At 47.3% G+C, this 27,839-nt stretch overlaps 2 protein-coding genes across 11 annotated transcripts in view; one reads left to right on the top strand and one right to left on the bottom strand.

The window, feature by feature from the left end:
- Positions 1-2,705, bottom strand: part of LOC110472325 (alpha-2-macroglobulin-like protein 1) — a 29,017-nt gene extending 26,312 nt beyond the window's left edge. The window contains exons 1-3 of the mRNA XM_021533908.3: positions 2,314-2,705; positions 1,333-1,499; positions 521-704 (exon numbers count right to left, since the gene is read on the bottom strand). Coding sequence (XP_021389583.3) covers positions 521-704; positions 1,333-1,400 — 252 coding nt within the window. The 5' untranslated portion in view covers positions 1,401-1,499; positions 2,314-2,705. The remainder of the gene's footprint in view (positions 1-520; positions 705-1,332; positions 1,500-2,313) is intronic.
- A 423-nt stretch (positions 2,706-3,128) lies between these two features.
- On the top strand, positions 3,129-27,743 carry LOC110472324 (alpha-2-macroglobulin-like protein 1). Of its 10 annotated transcripts, none has more exons than XR_014953444.1 (36): positions 3,129-3,370; positions 5,587-5,773; positions 6,106-6,268; positions 7,000-7,052; positions 7,339-7,359; positions 8,604-8,757; positions 9,192-9,276; positions 9,795-9,915; positions 10,027-10,144; positions 11,001-11,110; positions 11,803-11,973; positions 12,201-12,425; positions 12,555-12,618; positions 13,130-13,275; positions 13,429-13,578; positions 14,393-14,590; positions 15,242-15,329; positions 15,937-16,090; positions 16,879-17,107; positions 17,472-17,595; positions 17,776-17,897; positions 18,310-18,361; positions 18,757-18,840; positions 19,184-19,360; positions 19,665-19,746; positions 20,593-20,749; positions 21,335-21,409; positions 21,546-21,717; positions 22,189-22,403; positions 22,695-22,910; positions 23,301-23,416; positions 24,069-24,159; positions 24,417-24,485; positions 25,691-25,793; positions 26,481-26,576; positions 27,566-27,743. XR_014953444.1 is itself a non-coding variant. In XM_021533906.4 (36 exons), exons 1-35 carry the CDS (start codon positions 3,300-3,302, stop codon positions 26,516-26,518), a joined length of 4,401 nt encoding a protein of 1,466 aa, XP_021389581.3. In that variant the 5' UTR covers positions 3,129-3,299; the 3' UTR covers position 26,519; positions 27,566-27,743. The 10 variants fall into 10 exon arrangements, 6 of the variants coding, with proteins under 6 accessions (XP_021389581.3, XP_085430037.1, XP_021389580.3 ...); XR_002465710.4 differs by having other exon boundaries at positions 26,478-26,576; XM_021533906.4 differs by having other exon boundaries at positions 7,342-7,359; positions 26,478-26,519.
- The last annotated feature ends 96 nt before the right edge of the window (positions 27,744-27,839 follow it).

The raw sequence follows: 27,839 nt of genomic DNA, 5'->3' as shown, positions 1-27,839 counted from the left end.
TCGGTGAAATTCAGTTCATTGTGGGTTCAGCGCCATCACAGCTAAATTAAAGCAAGCGCAATGTCTATGCAGGCTGCAGCTACGTCTGGCAATGTAGATGCAGCTTTAGAGCAGCATGGTCCTCTAGGAGCTGAAGGGGCAGGCTCCTGAGGAAACAAGGATGAAAGGAATATATTTGCAATGCATTGACTTTTGCTGTGATATACAAGCACTTTTAGGGACAAAACAGTGATTAAACTGAAAATAAATGTTTAGCACACTTTATGTAGGATGAATTCTGCTGATACAGATCAAAAGAGATCTGTTCTTTTCTATAAAGACCTTTTTACACATAGGAAAGATGTCCTACTATCTTAGACTCCAGGACACTGTTGCATTTTGCCTAGCACTGGTAGGGAAATATACTTAGCCTGCTTGAAACCTATGGCAGTGAAAAGGACAGTGCAACCAGAGAAGTGCCGTGCTCTTGTGTGAACGTGAAAGTATCCCCTGTCAAATCAGCAGCCACATCTGCACTCACCTGGAAGGTGATGCTCTGAAAAGTGCCCGGCTTCTCCACATCCTGCTCCACCAGTGTGTGATTCTGGGTTTTTGTCTGCAAGGTGACAGCCAGGTGGACGTTCTCAGTTAGGGAGCTGAAGTGAATGTAGAGCTTCTCCTCCTGGGACTGCTGAATGATAGCAGGGAACACCACCAGATAGTGACTAGAAGAGAGCAGTACATGTTCAAAAACAAGTCAGAGGCTGAGGCGGACAGGCCAGAATCTATCTCTTCTGCTTTCATGAAGAGGTAGAGCAAGGGTGAGAAATGTCTGGAGGACTGCATTGAAGGATGTTTAATGCTTTTAAGCTCCTTTTCAAATGAGAAAGGAGGAATATGCCCAGTTACAGAGAACTCCCAATTTCTCTGTGTCACCACCCTACCACCAGCCAGGACACAGCTGCCCAGTCCACAATGCTCCAGCTGCGAGTATACAGAGCAAAGCTGTGTGAGGAAGCCAAAGAAGCCAAACATTCAGTGGAATTAGACTTCTGTCCTCACTAGTGAGGACTTCACCCCCACCAGCTCAGCACGAACAGAGGCAGAACTCCTGTGGCCTCTGCAGCATTGTGGCGTGTGCAGTGCAGCTCCTGCTCAAGCCAACACCGGGGGCTGCCCCTGCAGCAGTGCTTGATGCCTGGGACTCTGCAGGAGCTGCTTCTGCTCAGCCTCCCTGGGAGCCAGGCCCCCACCATCCAGCTCTGGGGTGCCAAAAGTGCAGCCCCTCAGCACCACCCTTCAACAACAGGCCCTTCCACCAAGCCCCCCAAAATCAAAAGGAGAGAGTCTCACGGTTCCAAGCTTGCTGCAGCTGCAACTGGGAATAGGGTCAGGGCCAGGAGGAGCAGTGGTGCTCCCATTGCTTGGGCTGGGACAGACAGCTGACAAGATCCACACTGGAGCAGAGAACTGCATGTATTGATGGGTTGGAGCAATCCTAAATACCCCCTCAGGTACTCCTAGGTTCAAAGAGTAGGGGAGTTAATATATGGAGTATAGGAGTTAATATAATATCTTTTCTAGGCTAATGACATGAGCTAATATTTACTTGCTCCCACCAACAGCAGAGTGAAGGTCACAGCACAGTTCTCCACCCACACTCATGTTCAGGTGCTATTCCAGGCCAGGGTGGATGCCAGGACACTGGGAACAGGTATATGGAAATATATGTCTCTAACTCGGGCTGAAGGGGACTTGGGAGAGTCTCATCTTATCTGGGGTTGGTCTGGACCCTGGTTGCAGTTTCTGATGAGAGCCAAATCCGCACTTCAGCTACTGTCCTCAGCTTGTAAAAAGCATCATCAGTTTTTAAAAAGCAACATTAGCGATCTTCCCCTCATTCAGTCATTACTGCAAACTTGGAGTAGAAACCTTTCAAATCACCTCCATTCCATGCATCACTACCTCTGTCCACCCATCCGTCCCAGTTATGTCTGATCCTCCTGGGTACCGAATCTTTTCCAGGGCAGTTCCTGCTACCTATGCCAACTGCTCTCATAGTTCCACTGTTAGGCCTTTCCAAATAAGGCATGACACTCTAATAAATAAATAAAGTCCACACATATTTTATCAAATCTCTACTTTACATGTGCCCAAGCTGGATGCCCAGTCTTCTGACAGACTCCCCCATCCATAAGGTGATTCTACACTGACAGCATCACTCCCCTCCTCCAGACTCTTCCCAGGCACTGCATCCTTGTGTTTCCATCTCCTGAGTGGCAGCAGTGAAGTGCACAGGGCTTGGATGAATTTGCCCTCGAGTTACAACCTCACCTGAAGGTGGACGTCCTCATTCTGTCCTGGCCCCTGCTGTGTTTTAGCAGAGCACAACCAAAGGTACACAAGCACAGAGAGAATTTGCCATCCACCCGTGCCTTGCTCCTGGCTGAAGCAATCCCCGGGGTTTACTTTGGCACGGTGCCCATCTGTGTGCTTAGCACCCACTCTCCTGGACCACAGTCCGATGTAACAGGGGCACACCAGCCTTCAACCTAGCACCCACATTGCAGATAAACCTCGGGTTTAAAGCACTGCTTGTCACTCATCTGGGAGCACATCTGAGTCTCCAAAATAAAAATGGGGTTTCAGTTCAAGTCTAAACTAGTGAGAGAAAAAACAGAAAGACAACCAAAAGATAATAAAATGCTAAAATACTTCCCTTCCTCCAGGGAGGAATGGGGACACTGGCAGAACTGCATGTGAAGTTCTGGGCTCGTCCAGCTGGAGGCTGCAGGTCAGGAGTGAAATTTCAGTGAGAGGCAAGTAATACCTAAAAAGTTCGACAGAAGAAGAATTACAGAGAAAAATCCACCGACATCCCAAAGAATTATTTTGCATCCAAATGTTTCCGATGATACCCCAGTAAAAAAAAAAATGGGAATTTTTTTTTTTTTTTTTTTTGGCCCCTATACCAAATACAGTAACTAAGTGCTCCTGCTGCCAGCAGCCGTGCTGCCTAAGGCAGACAAGCCCTCTCCCAGAGAAACACGACAAGCCTCAGAGTCTCGCAGCAGCTGCCTCTGGTTTGCAAGCAGTAAACACGGCCGCCACCCCTTTCTCCCGCCCACATTCCAACCACGAGCAGCCCGACCTCCACCTTGGGGCTGAAGCCAAGGGAGGAACGGGCGCTGGTCAGGGCAGGAGCTGCGAGCTCCATCGCCTCTGGATGAGGGGGAGAAGGAAGACAGCAGGAGCAGGGGAGAAGGGGGTACTGAGGAGTGGCTAAGCTTTCCTTGGAGGAATTCGACCTGCCATCAGCTATGTGGAGGATCATTCTCCTGTGGGGCTGCATCCTTCTCCTGCCCAGCGCGGCTGGAGTGCCTGCAATGCTGTAAGAACTTGGCTGCTTCGCAAATGTGCTCTGGGCTGTGAGGGATCCTGGCGGGGGGCGGCAGTATGACAGAAATGGGACAGAAGTCTTAAGGTGAGGAGTGTTTTTCCGGAGAGGCATAATTTCTCACGTTCCCAAGGTTTTGCTTGGTTTCCATGTGCACTTTCCCCACATTCCCCCTGCTACCTGGCTCTTCCTTTAGTGCCTTTGATGCAGACCATGTATTTCAGCAAGGACTCGGGCAGAACGACTGCCGGCTTTCTGCATGTGCTTAATTCTGACCTTCCGATATCTCACATCTCCTGCTGTGTTCCAGAATATGTTTTCTTTGGGCTAAGCTTTTCTTCCGAGAGTCATAGGTCACCATTAAATAGTTTAGCCAGCAAAGCTGAGTGTCTTTACAAAGTGAGCAAACATGAGCCCAAGTATCTGGCAGAGATGCTCTTGGTACAGCAGTACGTTCAGTCCAGCTTGGTTGGCCATCTGCTTCCACCACACCTTTTCTCAGACCTCTGTCAAGGACAATTCCCAGCACAACTTCTCTTCATATACTTTGTCAGGAATGCAGCTCCTGTTCCAGCAGACACTGCTGTGATGTCCTGGCTTGTGAACTTCTTGCTTTTTTGGAAGGCGTTTGCTTTTGCAGCCATGGCACAAGTGCAAACAGAAGCATGACTGTGCTTGAGCAGTAGATGTTACAGTGGAAAATATGGCAGCAGGTTGTAGCTGGGTTCCCTCCTGCTGCATGTGTGCACAAGCCTAGTTTTAAAAACCTTCTCCAGTGGGAGTACTTCCTCTAGGACATGTTCCCACTCAAAGGATGTGCTTTACTGCTGTCTGCTTGCCAGTGTTACCTTCAGCATGAAGCTTTGCTTTATAGAAATACCACTTGCTTCAATAGGTTGTCTGCTGTCCTGCCTGTATTCCAATTTTTTTCATAGATTCATGATCCAGTTTGGATCTTGGGACCCTTGGATGACAGCCCCGGAGATGTTCTTTCTTACTTTTATAGCTCAGAAGGCAAGGGCAAGGGATGAAATGTTAAAGGTGTGTAAGAAAATGTTCCAGAGTAAAGGATCATTAAGAGCAAGGGGGTTGTCTAAACTAGTGAGACAAAAGTAAAAGGATCATTAAGAGCAAGGGGGGGTGTGGGAGGTTTTTTTAGTGCTCATCCCATCCTTTGGGATGAAAGCAGTGACATTTTAGTGCTCATCCCATCCTTTGGCACAAGGAGGGAGGAGAGCTCATCCCATCCTTTGGCAGAGGGCGGTGCAATGAGTCAGCTCAAATAGGAAAAACAAAATGTTGTTGGTATGTGTTTTGAGATCCTCAAGGCGGCTTGGCAGCATTCGAGTGTGACAGCAGTCAAAGGCTCCTGGCCAGCAGGACTTTGACTCTCTCTTGCCAGGGTGCTGAGCTCCAGAGAGCTGCCAGCATGTCACCTCATTTCCTCCTGCTTTTCTGATCTTTCCAGGCCCTCCCCTCTGCTTCCCGCAAAACATGCTGCTGGCTGAGCCTGTCCAAAGGCAGTGAGTGGGAGGAGACAGTGATAAGAATTTTGAAATCTGCTTGAATGTTGGCTTTTTGTTGGTCCTAGATGCTACAGTATAGTAAAAGATGGGAGCAAACAGTGAACAGCTTTTTGGTGTTGCGGACACAGATCAGAGTAGATGCAGAGATGGGAGAGGAAGTAGAGAGCAAAGAGCACTGTCAGGAGCTGAAGTGAAGGTGCTCATGAGTCTCTGTGGCTGGGACGTGGAGCTGGGACACTGGGTCCCTCACAGAGGACATTGTTTCTGAGCCCAAGAGTAGTGGGAAAACCAGCCAACAAAACTGATGGTGATAATGTAGTGTGGTTCAGTGCAAACATTGAAGACTTGGGAAACCTACAAGAGAGCCAAGCTGCTGCTGATTCCTTGGGTAACTCCCAAGGACCTCCTGGGGAGGTCCTTTCACCTTTTTTTCACTTTTAATTTGTAAGGTAGTGACTTTATAATTTTATATGTGCATGCAGCATATAATACTGCCTCACTGTCAATGTCTGCAGTACCTATAGATGAGAACAGTGTCATGTGCCACTTGTGTCATGACAGCAGAGTGAAGAGACCAGAAGTCTGCTAGGAAGTACCTAAATACAGGTCAAAACCTGCCCTCTTAGAAAGTCAGTTTACCCTGACTTCTCTCTTCTCTCTTCTTTTTCTCTTTTTTCCCAACAGAAACTATGCTGTGGCAATACCATCTCAGCTCTACCACCCATTCTCAGAGACAGTGTGTCTCCAGCTCAGCAGAGAGCAAGCAGTCCCAATCCACGTATCAGTCACCTTGCAAAGCAGAGCTGGGAATGAGACTCTGATCACTCAGTCCATCTCTCAGCTCCCATTCTTCCATTGCAGAAGCTTCCAGGTGAGGAAGATACTTTCAAGGGTTTTCACTAGGGTGGATATTGCCTGAGTTCTCCTCTTGCTGGGCAGGAATGCAAAGAATTGTGTCTTCCCATTAGGACATCTTAATTGGCCAATAATCTTCTGCTTCAGCCTGCATAGGTCTGCCAGTGTCCTTTCTGCTATGTAGCCCCACTAATATTTTACCCTCCTAGAAAACTATTTGAAATGTTCTGTGAAGTCTTTCCAGGCAAGAAGAACTAGAGTAACCCAAAAGTTATAATTGTTATTCCAAAACCCTTGGGATCAGTGAATGGAATCCACCCTGAATGATGGTTATAACTATACCTGCAGGTCCCTCCTCCTGTTGGAAACCCTGATGAAGTGGCTTTTGTTGTTATCACAGTCTTGGAAGCCAACTCAGAGTTCCAGAAGAAACAGAAAGTCCTAATCAAGCATGCAGACAAGAAGACTTTTATCCAGACAGACAAACCTGTGTACAAACCTGGACAGATTGGTATGGACAGAATGCCATGTCTTGTGAGAGAGAGAATGGTTCTCAGGCCACAAAATGTGGGGTACTCTTCTAGTCCTCTGAACAGGACCTGCTCAGGAAGGGAGATGGGCCACGGGCTTCCTTCTAGGCTTTGAGGGGTTTGGGAATATCTCTCTCCTATGCCAGCGTGCCGTATGCCATTGTGAACAGGGCTTGTGTGTTTTCCTTGATGCGTGAGAAAAGATTTAGAAGCCACAGTGTTATACTCGTGATTGCTCCAGTTAAAGTCACAGCTGTCTGTCAGGGCTCTAAATCCCTCTCTTCCCCACAGACTTCCTCAGGTGAGGATTGCACACCTACAGGTCCCACCACTGCCCTTGCACAGCTCGGATCACCACAAGGTTCAGCTGTTTGCCCCATGCCTCTGCACACCTTCCACTGGGATGACCTTCAGTGCAGGCAAGACTGAGTGGCCCACCACAGGTCCACTGTCCAGAAAAATACTCTTTGCCACCAGCACCAGCCTTCCCAGAAAGCCCCACACTGCCTCTCCTAACACTTTTATTTTCTAGTAGGCTTCCAGCTCCTAGCAGGGCTTTGGGCATAGGCCTAGCAGTGGATGGCTCTGTCTGCTGCCCTCATCCTCTCAGTGAAACACATGTACACATCTTTCTTAGCCTTGTGTTCTTGTTATTTCCTATTGAGAAACTTGATTTCATTTCAGCCAGTCCCGTTTTCCTTTTTCTTTGTAGTCAAGTTGCGGATTGTGACCTTGGATCAGAATTTTATTGCCAGCAGTGAAACAGTAAGTCAAGAGGGAAGATACCTGAAATATGGAAATGTTATGAGCTGCCTGCATGTCTTCTAGATCAGTGCTTGGCCCAGCCAGGAGATGTGTGTACAGCTGGCCTCAAAATTGCTTTTGGTGCTTACAGTGCTGGGCACCACCCGCAAGACAGGAGCTGCTCATGGGTTATGGGCAGTTGCTTAGAAAAGACTGATGGATGGTTGGGGAATTAAAAAATACCAGGGAGGTGGATGGTAACTTACTTAAAAGCATCCCACCAGTAACTGTTGTTTTCTCCCCACAGCAGCGCTTGGTGGAACTGAAGGTAAAGCTCCTACTTTATTGAAAGTGATGAACTCTTCTCACCCTGGGGAAGACACAGGTTTGGAGACGGTGGTAGGGAAATATTGATGCAGAAAGTCAGCTAGCTCAGAATGAATGGGAACAGTCCTTGACTGCTTGTCCTTCCTTCGTTCCATGTCCACAAAAGTTTGGCAGAGCCATGACACTGATCACACAGGGATCCCTGCAGTAAATGATGGGTGCCACTGAAAACCAGCAAACCTTCCTAGAGTGGTTACTAGAATTCTAGTCCCTCTAGCCTATGAATTGAAGACTTGTGAAAATCCTGAAGTTTCCTTAAAGATACTTTTATATTTACCATCTAGAAAACAAACATTTGACCAGTTAAGTGTTGTGACTGCACAGCTAGAAACACTTCCTAAAGCAGCTTTCAGGCTGCTGATTCTTAAAATCTGTCCAGAGTAATCACTGTGCTGAGGAAAGACAGCTGAAAGGGGTTGTGGGGTTTGTAATACCCATGCAGAGAGGTTAGAGTCCCTGCTAGCAATGGGCAGTAGTTAATATACATGTCATACCCAGCAAGGAATCATTACATGAACACCGTTTTCAGACATCTACGCAATACTTTATGCCAGTTTATGCAAACATAGCACTCTGATCCAGCTTCACCTTTTCAGCAGTGCCCACTTGTTCCACATTAAGCATCAACTCATCACAAAGCTCCTACTGGCTGGGCAGTGTGGCTGTAGCAGAGTTCTGTACCCTGCCCTCCCAGAACCAGTGGTGGGAGAACACTGTTCTTCATGACTGGGCCTCAATGGTCCCCCTGCTTGGAGTCCTGGACTTGTTTCCCCATTCTTTCCTGGGGATTCAAGACATCATTTCCCAGTAGCTCATGCCTTAGAGGCAGAATGTCTCCACAGTGACCTTGTGAGCTGTGCCAGCTCAGGTGACCACAGAGATCTCTAAAGAAGGACCACTTCTTTCTCTTATTGAGACAGGCAGGCAGTAAACAACAGTCTTGCAGCAGTCAGAGATGGCAGTGCCACCAGGGAACAATGATATGATAGATTTACTTTGTCAGTGAGACAGGGAGAAAAGTCCTTTCCTCTTTGAGCCTGGACTCACCTGAGCATTGTAGCTGTGCCATAGACATGGGCTCTCAGGAAAAGAGAATATGTGGTCAGACCACACCCTGGTATGTTGGACATCCTGCAAAAGTCTTTTTGCACTAGAAAATAACTACTCTCTACTCCACTTGTGCAGGACCCCAAAGGAAACCGGATTGCACAGTGGGTGGATGTTACACCTGTGGGAGGCATTGTGGATCTGTCCTTCCCGCTGGCTGCAGAAGCCCCACTCGGAGAGTACAGCATCAGAATGCCTGGCCTCACACGCACCTTCAGGGTAGAGGAGTATGGTAAGAGTCTCAGGAAGCTGGTGGCAGCAGAGAAAGGTGTATTGCCAGCCTCCATCACCCCTCCACACACAGAGCTGGATGGGCCATGCAGCTGTGAGCAGCTGTGCTGGTTGTGCTGTCTCCTGGGAAGTGCAGCTGCCTGCCCGCAGGTGTAATCACTGACCTTCACCCAAGCCCACTGGCTTTCTCCTCCCCCATGTCCTGCAGATGGGGCTGAGACAATGTCCCACAGCTGTGCTCTAGGGAGGAGACTGCCTACTCCTGTCCCATTCTCCTAGCTGGGCTGTTGGTGTATTCCTACCAGGCCATGTGCTGGGACAAAAGGAGAGTTGGTTTTTTTGGGTTTTTTTTCTGTAAACAACCACTTTGGAAGGATTGGAGCAAATTAAGTCTTTCTATTCTCACTGAATTATCTTTTTCTTGCTTTCACACAGTGCTACCCAAGTTCAGTGTCTCCATCCAGATGCCTCAGGTGGTCACCATCCTAGAGGAAAACTTCCCTCTCCACGTCTGTGGCATGTGAGCTGACTTATCATGGCAGAAGGTGCATTTTTACTGGTTTGAAAAATGCACAGCCATCAATAACTGAGCTCAAAATGGTCTCTGCCAACCCTACCCTCACCCCAAGAGTTGGTACCCTGTCATCCTTTGCTAAGCAATTCTCCTGGATTGTCACCTTTCTCCAAATTCTCTCTCCCTACTTTCTCTGTGAGTCTGAAAGTGTGGCAGTGCATTTCATCAATGCAGCATGTGCCCTACAACACAGCACCTCTGCTGTATTTGTTAGTGACAGTGTTGTAGGAATAATGGCTCGGCTTGTGGCCAACACAATGTCCCCTAGCCCTGCCTGGTAGGACTAGTGTTGACTTGGAGAGAGCTCACCCACTGCCTTCTGTCTCGATCTGATGAGGCCATTTGTACTTGTTGGCCTCCTCTGCTGAGCTGTATAGCTGCAAAGCACAGGGTAAAGCTGACATTCCTCACTCCTGAGCCAATGTTTCTGTGTGAGTGTAAGTCCTCTGTGCTCCCTTTGCCAGGTACACCTATGGGAAAGCAGTCCAGGGTAGTGTGAAGGCTGTGGTGTGCCGTAAACACATCCGCTATAACCGCAAGTCTTCCAAAGCCAAGCGCAGTATTTGTAAGGATTACACCGGCGAGGTGAGCACGGGAGACACCCACCCCTCTTGCAAAAGGGAGGGAAGAGGGCAAAGAGACAAAACACTCCTTTGCCTTCATGATTGGTTAACAAATACAATTTCACATTCCCAGACAAACGACGATGGCTGCTTTTCCACTGAAGTGAATACTAAGGTTTTCCTCCGGAAGCATGGTGATAATTATGATTTCAATCTGGAAGCTGAGGCTTTTCTGAAAGAAAGTGGAACAGGTAATAAAAACTGATTCTACACTTTGTGGGAAAATCTTCTATTATACACACATAAAATGTACTTGTCTTTGGGTTTTTATCTGTAAGACAATTGAGTTCATCCAGTCTTGATGCCTGCTCTGGCAGTAATTTTATTTTGACAGAGATGAGCAAAAGCTGCTTTCTCTTGTCTTCTCATCACATTAAAAATGTGTACAGAGGTGGGCCAGGCCAGGTTTTCTTGTTCTTAAACCATATTTTAGGACAGTCTATTGGAATGAGATGTTATTCAGAGCAACTAGAGATAATCAAGGCCCTGACTATGTACTGTTATTAGCTCCTCATTAGATTTATCTTCACATCCCAGATGGGAAGATAAGGTTTCTTATAATATTCCTACTCTCACAAGATTTTGCAAAGCCTTCCTTTTCTTCCTGTGAAGAAAATGTTTCACAGCCCCTTGCCAGAAGCAGTGGCACACATCCACATAACTGCAGTGATTTCAGATGGGTACACAGGACAAAACCTCAGACTGTGAACTGACATGGGAAAGGCAAGGAAAAATGCTGCCTTCTAGTGACTGCTGTGAGGAGGGAAGGAGAATGGAAGAGGACAATTACAAGTAGGACCATCTTAAAGTGGGAAGGAGTCTTTGTGAAGTGTCTGACAGAGAGTTCCAGATAGGCTGCTGTCATTCTGTCACGTCAGAGTGTAGGAGGCACCATAGCTGGGTGCATATGTGTCAAATGACTCCTGAAGCTGCATGGAGAAACTGGAGTGCCCTATGAGTGATAGTCCATCTTTTAACTGAGGTTATCCGATCTTGATGCCTGCTTAGACGCGATACTCACCTGCATGTGCCTCTTGTCTTTCCCAGGGGTGGAGTTCAACACCACTGAAAACTGCAAGGTCACTTTTGATATCACAACTCTCCAGTTCTGGGGGACGAGCTACTACTATCAGCAAGGAGCTCCCTACTATGGAAATGTGAGTGAAAAGGGAAGAAACATGGAAAGCCCAGCAGCTGGGTCTAAGCAGGTGGTAGGCACAGAAGTGCCCAGGGGTCCCCTTGTTCTGAGCTGCCCAAAGCTGCCAGCACAATCCTCTGTCCCAGACCCTCCTTTGATATATCTACCAAGAGGTTAGCTGTCACTACTGGACACAAAGTAAGTACACAGATGCTTGGTAAGTTCAAAGGAGAAAAAAAAGAAAGTTTCATTCGAGCATCTGGTATTTATAGAATTCCAGAGGTAACCGTGGATTGGAGGATGGAATTACCACCTCTCCAACCACACTGGTCAAACTAACAGTCCATAAATTCTCTCCTCCCACAATGAAGAATGCAAAACAATCATTATTTACATGAACAGTGCGTGAGAACTCCAGTAGAAATATGTAAACAGATCAGAAGGCTGAATAAGTTTTATGACAACTTTAAAACTTTCAAAAGAACTATAAAAGAAAACTTAACACTTTTAAAAATCAGGGACAACAGTTATCCAAAGGAGTGACTGCAGGGTCTGTGGCTTTGCTAGATGAGATGGCCGCTGCATAAATGGGGAAGGGTTGGAGATGTTAAATATCACACTGAAAGTCCCTTTATAGAGAGTAGACTGGGACTTCTACTGGGATGTGGATTTTCAGGCCTCCAACTCTGACTGTTCTCTGCATTGTTACAGCTGGAACTCAGAAGTGCCAATGGGACACACCTGAAGAACAAGAAGGTGATCCTTACAGTGTCCTATGGGAGCAGGAAGCAGACCAAGACCTACCTCACAGATGACACTGGGATGGCCTCCTTTGTCTTAGAGACATCAGCATGGGACAACAGCAGTAAAGTCATACTACAGGTTAGGAACCAGTTATTGCAAACCAGTCTGGAGCTAAGCAGGTAACTAGAATTGAAATTCATTATAAGGGCAGATATATGCTAATACTTTACCCACATATTGAACTTGGTGTAGGTGGAAGTAGACACCCTACGCTGGGATAGTTCAGAGCCCACTGTTTAGTCAGCCTTGGTTTTGGTGTATGAAGAGCTGTAAGAAATCCTCAGACATTTTTTTCTGTGCCATAGGCAAAATCCCAGCCAGAGGACTTGAACAGTCAAAACGTGAAGGTGTCTTACGGCACCGCATCGCTCCCACTGACGGCCTCCTACTCCTCCAGCCACAGCTCTGTGAGGATCCAGCCCGTGCAGGCAGTGCCAGCCTGTGGGGATGTGCAGCAGGTCACTGTGCACTATCACATCCTTGCCACAGAGCTGGGCCACCGGGCTGCCAGAGCACACTTCTACCACCTGGTGAGTGCGGGCAGTGCCAGCGAGGTCAACTCTGAGCCTGGTCTGTGCTATTTGCACAGGGCTATTTGCTGGCCCAGAAACATGGAGCAGAGGCACTCTCAACCCTTTGTTCTGTTCATTACCCTTTAGGTTATGGCCAGAGGGTCCCTCGTGCATCATGGCCAAACAACAGTGCTTCTTGATCCACCATCAGGTAAAAACATCTAACTCCCAGGAACAGATTAAGGGATCTAACAAGAAAGTCTTTCCAGCCTAGATGGAGAGGGAGAAAAAAGAGATCTGAGACTAACAGGAAACCACAGAGCTGGCACAAAAAACCTCTAGGAAATATGCTGTCTTTTTTCTGTCTTTAATTTCCTTTTTTTTTTCTGCTGATCAAATGATGACACTGTCAAAGTTTATCTGCCAAGCAGGAAATTGTCAGAGACTTTCAGGGCAACTTATGGAGTCCTTCTGGTCTCAAGTGGAAAGTAATTTCTCTTCCAAGTGCTCACTGTTGCCAAGGTGTGTCATTATATAAGGTCACTGCTGTAAAAACCTCCATCCTGGCCTAGCTGTGGCCTCCCCAGAAGCAAGGCAGAATAGTTTTTATTCAAGAATCTGTACAGAAGTATTACAGAGGAAGAGCACATTGCTGCTGTCATCCTTGGATTGCAGACTGCCTTGCACCTTGCTGTACTTTTTCAATTTTTTCCTTCCTTCAGGTCAGTACAGTGGGGCTTTCAATGTCACTCTGCCCATTGATCTCATTTCATCCATGGCTACCCTCTTTGTTTACATTGCCTTCCCTGAGGGACAAGTGGCAGCAGACACCCTCCGTCTGAAAGTGTCCAGCTGCTTCAGGAACCGTGTAAGCAGTGCACAAAACATAGAGGGGCGGGTAGGCTGGAGGGTGGCTGATGACCTGTAAACTGGCAGTAGATATGCAGCAGAATCCAATAACCCCAGCTTCCCCTTTCCTTCATCTCAGTGTCTGCAGTCCCCTTTTCTTCTGTTGTTCCAGGTGAAGCTTGGCTTCTCGGATGCAGTGGCTCTCCCAGGATCGGCTGTCCGTCTCCATCTGCAGGCTGCGCCAGGCTCCCTGTGCAGCATCCGTGCAGTAGACAAAAGTGTCCTTCTCTTGAGGCCAGAGGCTGAGCTATCCAGGGATAGTGTGAGTCACCTCATGCTGACCACTGCTGCCTAATGAGGCATGGTGGATACAACAAGTGCTTGAATGGGGACAGGGCATGGTTTAATGAGAAAAAATGAAGGCAAACATCAAACACCAGCCAAAATTTCCAGTGTCTACAGAGGGTTTATTGTGTTAGAATAACCCACTGTCATCCCCAGCTACAGCCTGAAGTCGCATCCTTGTTAAAGTGCTTTACCACAGTGGCAAGCAGAAGGCAAGAGACATCCATCTCCTGAACTGATTCACAACAATGCACTGAAAAAAAAAGTTGTTTTAAAAAAAAATGCCACACATAGGATAGGCTTCTTGTCTTTGTTCCAGCTCACATAAACCATACAGTCCTTCCATTCACAGAGTGTGCTCTATGTGGTGTATTGGCAGTGGAAGGGTAGCTTTTCTCTTCTAGACCTTGGTCTAAGGGACACCTGATTTGCCTCTTGACACTGTCTTGGTGGATCCAGGATGCATCTTCAGTCAGACAGGAAGCTGTCCAATGTTCCCCCTATGCAGGAAAGGTGTCATTAGTGTTTGCATTCAGTTCACAGGTACAATTATTAAGCTAGAAGTGGCCACAGCTATGTAGCCATACCCCAGAGGGGCTCATGTTCTTCTCTGGTGCTATACATCCAAAATTTGTGGAGGTTCTCATAAAATTCAAAACTTCTTGGAGTTGGGTTTTTGTGACAGGCAGGACCTGAGCTTGGCCTCTGAGATCACAGGAAATTTCTGGATAGAAATTAAAATCTTCCCACCTCTCACACTGACCTGTACTGTTCTTATTCTCTCTGTACAGGTGTATAATATGTTCAGCTATGCTCAGGAGCAGCTTAGCACCCTCACAGATGTCTACAGTGACTATTGCACTATCCACAAGAGCCCTGGAATCACTGATGCCTCTCAGACAACCCTTTCACCAGGAATGATGTCACCGTTCATGTACAACAGATACTCTTATGCAGTGTCCCAACCAGATCTTTATGAATTTCTGAAGGTAAATCTAATTTCTAAAAAGCCTGAAATATCAGAGCTTTTGTATCCCAGGTCAGCACAGGTAGATTCAGACTATCTTTCCTGTAACTGCTGGTGACTTCACAATCTGAATTTACCAAGCTTCTGAGCTAAGAGATCAATGGCACTCTATGCTCCCAGTATGATAAATTCCCATTGATCAGGCAGATTCCTAGAACCCAACTCCCCATTAGTCCCCTTCAGAGTTTCCAGGGATTGGAAGCAAAGTGGATTGTCAGCCTGTGTCAGAAAAAAAATGGAGGTTAGAGAAGCAAAGCATCTGAGAGAAAAGAGGAAACCAAGGAAAGGAGAGAAATAATAGTAGAAAGGAATGGCAGTGAAGGATAGAGAAAAGTCTGGGTTAGGGCGGGCAGCAAACTGTGGTGCCAAAATAATGACTTCCTGTACAGGCATGCAGATGAAAGTGGTACCCCCACAATCCTTTGGCATGAGGACCAAGCTCTGGGAGCAGGACAGTTCTGCCTTCTCTCCCAACATAAATTTGCGGGTTGTGCTGAGGTGCAACAGCACAGAGGAGCTGTGATACGCTGGGAGGAGGGGGAGAGACAGGCTCTTGGACACGCCAATGCCTCCACAGAAATATACCTTCTTTTCTCCCCCTTCTTTCCTCCAGAATGCAGGTCTAACATTTTTAACCAACCTTAAAATCAAGTCTCCAATTGAATGCCGCACCCAGACCACTTTTGACTACGACTACATGTGTACATCTTGATTTTTCCTGTTTCTTTGGAGATCACGGGTAACATATAGGCTGCACATGGGTAGCTGAACGTGCAGTGTATTTAGGAGCTGGGGATGGCTTACACACATGAGTGGGAGGTTGTACAGGAGATGTGCTCCACAGAGAGAGGGAAAGGCCCTGGCAGGAATGTGTGTCCAGTGCACTGGAGGGGTACAGGGGTGGCTGCAAGGTTTGAACCTGTTTGCAAGCTTCATCTGGTGAGCAGGAAGATAATATGGGAAGAGGGGCATCTGTCTCAGGAAAGAAAATCTGTTTGTAAGACTAGGAAAGGTCTGTCTGGAAACCAGAGAATGAACCAAGATTGGCATTGGGCAGTATCCATGCTTTTCTGCAGGGAATGAGAGCAAAACTTTGAGCAGGTAAAATGTCTCATGGGGGAGCACACATACTGGAATCCCCATAGCCTCCTGGTTGTCTTGAGAAGACAATAATAAAGTTGAGGGCATCTTGGAAAGAACAAGAGGGTTTGGGGGTGGGAGGGAAGGAGAACCGAGCTTTTTCTGGATGAGCTCTATGCTGGTTTCACAGTTGCTCTGCCTTTGAAGGAATGCTTGTATTCCCAATAGCTTTTGATGAGCTGGCAGACTTGGAGAGCTTGTACCCAGAAGCAGATGCTGCTGTTGAAGCTGCTGAGGCAGAGCTCACCGAGCTGGGCAGCGAGTCAGCACCAGCACGCACCTGGTTCCCAGAGACATTCATCTGGACTCTGGTTCCCATCAAGTGAGTAGTTATGGGCTGTGGCTCCACAGGGATACAGACTTTCTATCAGACACAGCAGAGAGAACAGGCAGGAGCAGAGACAGGGCATTATTGCCTTCTGTGCACAAAGTAAAACAAGGAGGTATGAAGAAGTGAATAAGGACAGTGGAGTTTTGGTTCAGTTGTTGTCTCTGCTTGAGGTTTTCCAAATGCTTCTGGGAATTTAACATCACACACTCTTTCAGGATGTAAGAGGCCTCCACAGATCCATGGCTCAACATTCTGCACAAGGCAGGTCCTGTTAGATCAAGTTGTAGTAAAATACTCTGTATCCCCAAGGATGGACATTCCTCAAATTACGTTTCCATGTTTGGCCATCCTTATGGTGTTTTCTTATGTCAGGTCAGAATCTCCCACATTCCAGCTGTGTGTTACCTTTTGTCCTGTCAATATCCACCTCAGAAGAGACATGTTCCATTGTTTCCACACTTTCCCAATAGGAAGCGTCACACTATACTCCATGGAACAGACTGGGTGTAGAACATGGGCCCTTGTGAGCCCTCTGTGTCCACACAAAAGAGGAATTTCAGGTGCAGCACTGCTCAGAAGCAAATTTTGGGTTGCAATTTCCTCTCAAGTCATTCCTTGCCCACCTATTTGCTATCCTTCCCATACCTCTGTCCTACTTGCCAGGAATCCCCACACCTCCACATGCCCTTCCATTCCATAGTCTGAATTTCTGCATTTGTCTTCCTAAGAGAACTCTTTCCATTGTGGGGACAACCTCTTCCACTCTGTTTTCTCCTCAGTGATTCAGGGGCTGCTGAGCTAGCTGTCACAGTACCTGACACTATCACAGACTGGAGAGCCATGACCTTCTGCACCTCGGAGAGCCATGGCTTGGGAATCTCAGAGACCACCAACCTGAGGAGCTTCAAGCCCTTCTTTGTGGAACCCACTTTGCCCTATTCTGTTTTCCGGGGAGAGTCCTTTCCCCTGAAAGTCAAAGTGTTCAGCTACCTGAAGCAGTGCATGGCGGTGAGTAGCTCCCTCCAGGATGGTTTGGAGCAGAGGAATGTGTGGGAACTACTTTACTAATAGAGACCCAAACAGAGGAGCTGCCTGCTTAGGCACTGGGCAAAAGACACCGAAGAAGTTGTACAGTTTAGTTCCACACAGAGCCATCACTGACCAGTTTATCCCTCCCCAGAAGCCAAACTTTACATATGTAAATTGCATGTCCATGGGACACTGCTGGTGTCCCACAGATACTGCAACAAACCATCAACATACTCACCCCTGGCTTGTGGGATCGACTATTATTTGAATCAAGGGCCTGAATGGAAAAACACAGCATCAACAGAAGCTCTGTAACCTGAACTCCATTTTGTTTTACCTTTAGCTCCAGCTTAGCCTAATGGACTCCAGGGATTTTGAGTTTCTTCATGAAAATGTCAGGTTCACTCTTTGCCTGTGCCCTGATTCAGCAAAAACATTTTCCTGGGATGTGAAGGCTACAAAATTAGGTAAGGGGTCAAGGGAGAGGCAGGGGTGGGAAGCACTGGCAGAGCTGCTTGAGGAAGCCAGAGCTGGGCTGGAAGGGAGACTGGCCCACTGTGCAAAACATGAGTGAGCAGCCCGAGGCTGAGTGAACAAAAACACAGGCATAGCTGTGCCAACCGGCCTCTTGATGTTTTGTTTTTTAGGGAAGGTGAATTTCACCATCACTGCTGAGGTGGTGGAGCAGGAAGATGTTTGCACAGAGCGTACAGCTGTTGTGCCTGAGTCTGGAGGGAAGGATACAGTGGTTAAACACCTGCTGGTGAAGGTCAGGCTGCACTGGGGGTTCTGGCAAGGCTGGAGCTGGGTCGGGCTCAAGACAGTCTGGTGGGTGGCTCTGGGAAGGAGGAGTCAGCCAGGGAGGTGGGCACATTTCTCAGGGAGACTGGTCAAGGAGAGATTCTGAGGGTAGATTGGACTGGAGCTCCTCCATTGGATGGGACAGAAATGTCAGAACTGCTTGCTGGCAGGGCAGTGGGGTCAAAGGCCATGCAGCAGCTGAGAAACCTGCTTCCCAGAACAACTTCACTGTTGGCATGGATATCTCTGCTGTCTATATGAACCCCTTTGCCAAGGCCCATAAGGATGGAAAAGGTGCTTGCACAAAGGTGGGGTGCTGCACAGCTGCTCTCTGATTTTACCTCTCTCCCTTCTGAGCTGACCAGCCTTTTCCCCACCAGGCAGAGGGGCAGCTGGAGGAAAAGACCCACACCTCATTCCTGTGCCCTGAAGGTAGGTGCAGAGACCCCCAAGTACTGTCTTACTGGGGCTGTGCTTGTGCACAGAACAGAAGTGAGATGGAAGCAGTGTGGTGTTTGAACAACTCTAGGACTCTCTGGAGGTGTGTAGGGAGCAGAAAGTCAGGGATCTTGGAATGTTTATGGGTATGCAAAGCCATTCAGCCCTACCCAGTAGTAAAAGCTCCTGGCAACATCAAGCCACTGCCTAACCACATCACAGACCCTCATCAATAGGTGGCTGGATCTCTATGTCATCCTTTCTTTTGAATTGCTGATTTCACCAACTGATTAGGTGATCCCAGACCTGTTTACACCATGTCCTGGGGGACACCTGTGACTCTGCCATCTTCCTCATGCCTGTTGTTCTGATGGTTTTGCCATTTGCAGGAACTTCAGCTTCAGAGACCATCTCTTTCACTATGCCAGAGAACATTGTCCTTGGGTCAGAGAGAGCCCACATCTCTTTCTTAGGTGAGTTTTTAGAAGAGTCTTGGGAAGTAATATTTTTCCCTGCAGGACACATCACTTCTGTTGCCACTGTGTCTTCTTTAGCAAACAAAGTAATGAAAGGGAATATGTACAGCAAGATGTAGTACTGTCTTCCAGAGCAGTATCCTATCTCTTCCTATACAAGTGGCACTGGATGGATGTATAATTTCACCAAGCCAGGGGAAAGACAGCCAAGTACCATATCCCTGTTCCTAAAGTCTCTAGACATGACATGAGCAGAGGTGAACTGAAGAATCTGCGAGACTGGAGTTGTTTTACACACAAGTATGCGTATGGCTCCCAAAGCTGTGGTTCTGTCCTACAGGTGACATTATGGGAACAGCACTGGACAACATAGATGAGCTTCTCCAGATGTCCAGTGGCTGTGGTGAGCAGAACATGGTTCATTTTGCCCCAAACGTCTTTATCACACGATACCTTGAAGAAACAGGACAGCTGACTCCAGAAATCAAACAGAAGGCAATTGGCTATCTGGAAAGCGGTGAGTGAATTCCTGCTTGTTAAGCTGGTGATGTCCACTACAGTGCTTGTGTGGAAGGAGCCTCAGCAGAGGCCTGGTGCTGAGTAGGATTTGTGCAGCATCACTTGCCCGGCATCATGGTAATTGCAGCAGTGTAAATCAGGCTAATGCATGTCAGTGGAACAAGCAGTACACGGCAGCCCTCTGCTAAATTCCTCAGAGATAATGCTCTCTGTAATGATCAGCAGGATTGGTGGGGCAGGTTGGCACCTGGAGAACAGGACAGGCACACAGCATCTTCACTACCCCCAGCCTCTTCCTGCAGGATATCAGCAGCAGCTCCTGTACAAGCACACAGACGGTTCATACAGTGCCTTTGGGGAAGGAAGTGAGCCAGGAAACACTTGGTAAGCAACAATATCCAAACATAACTGAGGAACAACCAACAGTTTGACTTGGTCAGGCTCGAGCTAGCTTGGAGTTTGTTCTGGGGAAACTGAGGCAGTCTAAAGGTGTGGAGTTATGAACAGAAATTGCTCCTGGGACCTTTTGGAAGGTGTCATGGCTTAAGCCCAGATGGAAATTAAGCACCACATAGCTGTTCGCTCATCACCATCCTCATGCCAAATCCAAAACATGGCACTGTAACAGCTACTGAGAAGAAATTAACTCCACTCTAGCTGAAATCAGAGCAATAATCATCTCTTACTCCATAACATTTATGTCATGCCAGGTTTCACACTCCCCAATATGCCGTCACTTTCCCTATTTATCTGTTTGGATAAATATACAAAATCTTCCTCTTAGTCTATGGAACACCTTGGTCAAAAGTGAACTAACGTGAAGTACCCATGTTGGATTGTTTGTTCTTGGGCGCCCCAAATGAGACCTATTCTGAAAACTTGGCAGCAAAGGCACCTTCTTTACATGTTTTCAGAATGCCCAAACAGGATTTGGAATTGTGAGCTCACTGAATGTCAGCTCTCCAGGGCAGCAAGGTACCCTGTTGAAATTAGAAGAGCTCTGAAGGTCTGAAAAATTGAATTTTTTTTCTCTTGCTGCACATGGCTCTGACCTCAAACTTCTTGAGCTCATGTGCATTGCTTCCAGTTCTCCATCTTCACAGGGGCTTTGGCCTGCTGGTATTTCTACAGGGAGAATGTAGTAGAAGACACAGAGACTCCTGTCTCCTCTTGGAGACATGCATCAAGTGACAGTTCAGTTCTATATCTTTCTTCCTTCCTTGGCTCTAGGCTTACTGCTCTTGTCCTGAAGACCTTCAGCCAAGCCCGGGACTTCATCCACATAGATGAACAAAATATAAAGGATGCTGCCAGTGCCCTGATTAAAAGTCAGACTCCATCTGGCTGCTTCAAGAGTGTGGGGAAGCTCTTCAACAATGGCCTGATGGTATGACATGTCCTGGTGGTTTATTAGGTACCTCAAACCGCCTTCACTTTTTGGTCCAGTTTGAGTGCCAAGAACAAATTAACTCTGTTGCAGGAGGAAGGCTTTGAAGTGCTCAGGGTCACCCTTGGGTGACACTCAGGGTTGCCTAGTCACTGTGGCACTTTTTCAAGTTATGAATGATGAAGGTTTGTGTTTGATGTGCACTTGGGAACTGAAATATTGCCCTGCCCTACCTCCATCTCAAGGGCTAACACTCACCACCTTGCAGCTGGGTTGTGGGAACATCACTTTCCCCTGGCATTGAAATCTGCTACTGAAAATCTTATATTTGGGAGGAGAAAGGGGAATGTGCTCAGCAGAGGGAGGGAATCAGCTACCCAGAAGAGATTGGGGAACCCTGGCAGACAGCTGCTGTGGTAAGCAGGACCTTTAAAAGTGGATACCGGTCCTGTCACTTCCTTAGAAGAAGGAATAGGACCAGCACTGTTACCTATGCTGGCATTTGCTAGGGGATCAGAATGCACTGGAAAACTTTCCCTCTCCCTTCTCATAGCATCCCTCATCTGTGTTTTATGATGTCTGCAGGGTGCAGTGGAGGAAGGCCTGGGGCTGAGCTCTGTGATCGTGGTGGCTCTCATACACTCGGGGATGCCTCACTCCGTGAGTACCGGCAGCAGGAGCGGGCTGTGTGTGCAGCCTCTCGCAGGCACTGCCTGGGCTCTGCCTTTGGTTTCCACCCTGCATTCTCTTCCCAAACACTCTGCCCATAACGAGAGTACTTTCAATTGTATCCTAGGACCCAGTTGTGGTGAAAGCTCTGAAGTGTATAAGGGACCTGGTCCATGCTGATACTGGCAGTCCCAACCTCTACAGCCTGGCACTGGCTGCAAATGCCTTTGCAGTGGCAGGGGACAAGGCCCTCAGGCAGAAAATCCTCAAAAGATTGGATAAAGCTGCTATAATATCAGGTACCACAAGCTCTGGGGCGGGAAGGAGGGCCACTGGCAGAACTGTGCGGAAATCTCTGGGTTGAATAACCATGGGAGTGGAGGGCAGGAGTAGGGAAGGGGGAGTACTGCCAGAGCTTTGTGGGGAGTCCAAGGCTTGGCTATCCAAGCCTCAGTTTGTCAAGCTGTCCCAGGTGATATCCACACTGTGAGACAGATTGTCTCTATGGATCGTCTCACAGTCCTGGCCTCCCAGTCACCCAAACCAGGGGAGCTTCACAGATATTGTGGAACTCCTCCTGACCCTGCAGGCTAAGGTTGTGCTGGGAAAAGCAGGGTGTGGGGAGCAAATAGGTAGCTCTGCATGTATATCTTGTCCAACTGTATTATGTGCAATATGCATGTTTAATAGCTATATACAGGGGCTAAGTAGAACTCCAGGGTCACTACATACAGCTACACACTCCATAAATGTTCCCACTCCACCTCTAGATGACCAGATATTCTGGAGTCAACAGTCCAAACAGGAAGAAGATTCCCTATCTTGGTATCGGGCTTCATCTGTTGATGTGGAATTGACATCTAGTATCCTCATGGCTCATCTTACAAAGTCAAGCTTGTCGTCAGATGAAATCAAAAAGGCATCCAAGATTGTCTCTTGGCTCACCAAGCAACAAAACCCATATGGAGGCTTTGCTTCAACCCAGGTAATGCCCCTGAGCCATCATCATCATCATCATCATCAGATTTGATGCTGTTTTTTTGAGAACAGTGGGTTCTAACAGCCCAGAATAAAAAAAGAAAAATGAATAAATTAAAAAAGTATGTATTGATTTATAAGTCCTAGGAGTTATGGATAATCCCATGGTAAAAGCCAAAGGGAAAAGCTCAACTCTTATTGTGCTATAGCTGCAGTATGAGGGAGGAAATGGCTAAGGACTGGGTACGCATAGGAAGTAGGAATCCTACTTTTCCTGATGGTTTTTCTTTTTCCTCAGGACACTGTTGCTGCTCTGGAAGCCCTAGCCCTCTATGCAACCAACATCTTCAGCAAGGATAGCCCTGATCTTCAGGTTTCTCTCACTTCCAAGGGTTTCAGCCAAAACTTCCGAGTAGACAAAAGCAATCGGCTCCTGCTGCAGACAGTAGAGCTGCCAGCCATTCCCCAGGATTATACCCTGCATGTGCAGGGCCATGGGTGCCTTTTCCTGCAGGTAAGCCCAGCCAGGAAGAAGTCTGTCTGATGAAAACCTTGAAAGTCAGAGAACATCTTACCTTGCTACTTAGCCAACCAAGAAAACAAACTGCTCTAGTAACTTGCAAGAATCTGGGCTTCAAGGCTGGTGGGGTAGCTGTGCTCCAACAGGAAGGTAACCTCTGCTGCCCAGATGAAATCTGGATCATCTCCAGCCAGCCAGAGCAGCTTCTTTCCTCCAAGAAATCCACCAGGAGCAGTGCACTACTAGGAGAACCTCTGCTTCTGTCACATGTTTTTCTCTTACACCAATACAAGACAGCAAACAGTAGCTAGTCTAGACAAGAATACTCTCCAGCAAAGAACCCCCTGCTATTCTCTGCCATCCAGCTTCTTTCTCTCCTGGCAGGCCATCCTGAGGTACCACATCCCTCCACTGAGGAGCGAGGCAACCTTTGCTGTATCTGTGCAGACGGAGTGCACCGTGCCCGACGCCTCCCGCTTCCCCGTCACCATTCGTGCTCGGTAGGAGACACTCGGTTTCCCCTTTCCTCCCCTGTGCTGAGAGACTTCTGGCACCATTCCAGTCTCTTGCTGGCAGGGTTCCCCTTCACTCGTGGGGTCCAAGTGCTGAGGTGACCCCGCTGTGCTCTCCCCAGCTGAGAGAGGCACAAGGCCCCAGAGGGGTGGCTCAGGCTGTAGTTCTGTCTTCTATGCCACTCACCACGGAATTATACCAAGGTCTGTGGGTCTCAGCCCCTTCTAGGATTAGGTCTCAAAACACTGATGATGTGAAGGTCCTGTGGGGCTGCCACAGACTCCTAAGTGTTCCCTCTTCTGCTCCTGGCTGACTGTCACACCACTCTCCTCTGCTGTACTCCTGCCTGATTTGGGACAGAACTGCCAAGAGAACAGGCACAGGATGTGATATTCCCTGCCATGCCTAAAGTAGGTAACACCAGAAGGCTTCCAAGGAACATACTGTCCTTGGCACAATTAAAAGTGAGCTCAAGGGAAGCACAAAGATTTATTACAGTGTAGAAACAGGTATGCTTACAGGAGAAACACTGGAAAGAAAGGCACATTCCTCCACCTGAGTACCAAAGCTGGGCTGGAGTATCTGGAGATCATGGCTCAGAAAGTAACATTAGTGCTGTCCCCTGGGTTCCTGCTGCAGCTACACAGGGAACCGTGTGTCCACCAACATGGTCCTGATCCAAGTGGAGCTGCTGTCTGGATACAGCCCCGTGGCAGGTTCACTGGAAGAGGTGAGACTGCGAATTTGTGTCCAGCTGGGATGGGAACAGTGATGGATGTCCATCATGCAGGACTGTATGCTGAAATGTGATCATTCCTGTGGGCAGAGAAACAGGGTTATTCTCTTCCAAGCTGCTCCTTGCCTTTCCCTACATCAACAGTTTCCCTGGCCATATAAATATTTGCCCATCCTCTCACAAGGACAAATACCCCTGAATATTTCTGCTTTTTATTAAAGCCTTTCTGATATTTTTTCTCCTATTTTCAGCTAAAGAAAATGCCTTTAGTGAAGAAAGTTGAAAGCAAAGCTGGCCAAGTCGTTCTCTACCTGGAGGAAGTGAGTGTAATTTGGGCATCTTTAAAGGGGCTATGGACTGACAGCTTTTATTCTTGTTTATTGTTTTCATTACTGTTTCAACTCTCCAGAGCTGTTGTTCCTGCATACCAGCCACATTTGCTGATCTGGAGAAATGTCAGTTGGCAGTTGTTCATCTGTAGAGCCACTTACAGGACTACTTAACTTGAGTGAAACAAGGAAAACTCTCATGTTAAGCCTATCTGTTGGCACTGTTAGAGACTATTGAAAGTCCATATATATGGTGCCTGAGTAGGACTGGGGAGTAGTAATAAGATCCACCTAGCAAATCCAAGCAAGCATGAAGTCTTAAAAAGTCTTAAGCAACCTGAATGCAGCAGAGAGCATGCAAGATTGCTCATGGATTTTGCCAAGTTCATTTGAAAGTAAACCAGATGGTTGTGTGAACAGAAGTGTTCACTCCACAGCCACATGAATGAACAGTTTAACAACCACTCCAGCCTTTTTCTAGCTCCATGAATACCTAAACAGCACCAGAAATGAGACCTGCCATGTATTTAAAACTCCAGCATTTCTAAGGAGCATTTCTGTGATTCTTCATCCTCAGTTTCTGTCAGTAGGCTGAGCTAAGCTGGCCTCATAGAAGCGGCTTAGTGTCACATGGATGCATTAGGCTTGCAAAGCTGCTGCTTTCAGTACATCTACAGCACAGAGCAGAAGATACAGATAAATATTTCAGCTCAAGCTGCCAGGTAACACAAGGTGCACTGCAATCAACAGCAGATCATGTAACCACTACCCTACAGCAGATGTTTGTCCACAGCCTGTATTTGTCTGCTGAATGATGAGGGTTATGTGAGACTGGAGAATAAGAGCTGTGGTCACTGTGAATAAGAAAGTAGCCACTGAGGCCAGGTGCATGAAGGAGCTCAGTGTAGAGCTGGATGGGAAGGTGGGATTGGTGGGAACACTAGCACACCATTTAGGTAGTGCACACTGACTCCGTAGATTTTTGATGTTCCTCATGAGCTGAGTTAAATTTGGTGACCATAAAGGGGAGATAGAATGGGAAGTAAAAGATATTTCTGAGATGGACTAGAAAGCAGAATAGATGTGTTACAGTGGTGAGGTCTCTACAGAGCCTGAGTGCAAGTAGGTAAAAGGGGTTGTCTTACAGGACTTTTTTGTCTTTTTCTGTTTTTAATCCTTACATTTCTTGGTCTTAGCTGACTAGACAGCCTCAAACCTACACTTTCCTGGTGGAGCAGGACATGCAAGTGAAGGATCATAAACCAGCCAATATCAAGATCTATGATTACTATATGCCAGGTGAGCTCAGATGCTGCAAAAACCATCCAAATGTACTTCTAGAAAGAAAATTTCTGAGTTTTATCGAGTCTAAGATATTACCATCTCTGACATGGTTATCTGACTGTCCCTTAGAAGCTCTCTAGGCATGAACTTAACCTGTTGGTTTTCAAAATGGTAGTTCCTCCTCCCTCTGGTTCCAGAACTTGCAGGCCTGAAGCTGGTGTATAGAATCACTGAGGCTCTGGCTCTCCCAACAAGAGTGGAGCAATGAGCTGTGCTTTTGAGCACTTATTTTGTCAGAGACAGAAAAGGCAGAGGGACCATAGTGGGAGGATGATTCAGAAGATTAATGGCCCCCTTAGAAGAATAAAACCAAAACCAACTTGTCCTCTGTGCTGTGGGGTTCCTAGTGGGAAGAAAAGCTAGAAATGAGTCAGGGATTGCTATTCCTTCAGCAAGTGAAGCATTCATAACTGTGATGGGCCTCTCTGGGACTTGCAGCCTCTTGCCTTGTGTGAATCCTGACCAGCTGCAGAGGCATGGGCACACACCAGTGGTTTCATGTGTCACATTATCACATAGAGGGAGTTGTAGCCTGTAAACTGAGGGAACATCTCTCCTAGGAACAGTGGCACAATTCTGGATTGCTTTTCTGGGTTTTTGACAATGTGCCTCACCAGCACTTTCTTTCTTGTCTTCCAGAAGAAACTGCAATGATGAGCTACAGTGTCCCATGCAAGTGAGGTGAGGGCCCAACACCTCTTTTGTTATCACAGGCATGGTCCTGAAGAATATGGAAAGGTAGGGAGATGCAGGCAAAGCCCTTGGTCAAGAAACTTGCCAGACTGCAGGTCCAGGGTAGAAAGCAATTTGCAATGCCAAGTAAGGATGAGTTCTATCCCAGTGGTTAAACTGAGGGAAAGAGAACTTAAGTAGAAGATTTGATGTGACAAGATCATGACAAAGCTGAAGATATGTTTTAGAAAACAAGGACTGCATGTACCAAGTACTATCACCAGTCCTGGCCCTTTGCATAAAAATACACTTTATTCAAGTCACCACAGTTCCCTTTCCTGGCACTTTCCCTGTGGTTTCACATCCCTCCAGCCCTGTGTACACAACATGCCATGCTCACCCTTACTGCAGGGCCTGGCCACATTTCAATGCCAAGCCTTCCTCCATCTCAGCCTGCCTTCTGATCCACACTAGAGAATGGACCCCTGCCCATCCTCTTTCCATGCTGAGCAAAGACAAAGCTTAAGCTTGACCAGCACCAGTCCCTGCTCTAAACTTTCCTTGCACCTGTGTGCTTTCCTGCACACAGCCCACAAGACTGGGAAAACCACCTGCTCCATGAATCACCTGAGGGAGGCACACAGCCCTGTCCTGGGATGTTTGCCACAAGCTCCACACCCTTACGAAAGATTCTGACGTAAGCTTTGTATAGATAAAGTAAGAGAGAATCTTAACTCATAAAACATTCTAAGTTGGAAGGGACCCACAAGGATCATGGAGTCCAGCTCCTGTCCCTGCACAGGACAACCCCAAGAGTCACACCATGTGCCTCACAGCACTGGCCAAATGCTTCTTGAACTCTGTCAGTTTTGGTGCTGTGATCACTTCCTGGGGAAACCTGTTCCAGTGCCCAACCACCCTCTGGGTGGTAAGAGCTCTGTCCTTGGCCTGACAGTACCATTTGTCACAAGGTACAGAAAAGGCCCCTAAGTTCCCAGTAGTTAGTTTTAATACTTCAGGAACTTTTTTTTTTTTGTCCTTTATTGTCTTCACAGGAACAGGGATATATCCCTCCTATGCAGTCTCTGCTCATCAGTCCTTTGTCACCCCTGCCAACTGTCACCACATGTAGATACGAAGAAAAGAGAAAATGCTTGGAATTTCCTGCTGAGCAGTTAGTTTCTGGAAGGCTCAGACTGTGTGTGGCATCTTATTAAAAGTAGAAGACTAGAACTGTCTGGTTGAATGATTATTCAGGTTTACTGGTTTTCTCCCAAACCAGGAAAATTGCATTTAAGAGCAGCTGGGAGAAATAGAGAATTTATGTAC

This window comes from Lonchura striata, chromosome 1 (assembly GCF_050655825.1).
Source record: "Lonchura striata isolate lonStrDom1 chromosome 1, ASM5065582v1, whole genome shotgun sequence".
NCBI lineage: Eukaryota > Metazoa > Chordata > Aves > Passeriformes > Estrildidae > Lonchura > Lonchura striata.
Note: the sequence above shows the minus strand (reverse complement) of the source record. Positions and strands in the feature narration are given on the sequence as shown.

Coding starts and splice junctions, on each gene's coding strand:
- LOC110472324 (XM_021533905.4), top strand. CDS start 3,300: ATGTGGAGGATCATTCTCCTGTGGGGCTGCATCCTTCTCCTGCCCAGC. Junction 13,276..13,428: donor CCAGCTGCTTCAGGAACCGT/GTAAGCAGTGCA, acceptor CTGTTGTTCCAG/GTGAAGCTTGGCTTCTCGGA. Junction 22,911..23,300: donor ATGGGTGCCTTTTCCTGCAG/GTAAGCCCAGCC, acceptor CTCTCCTGGCAG/GCCATCCTGAGGTACCACAT.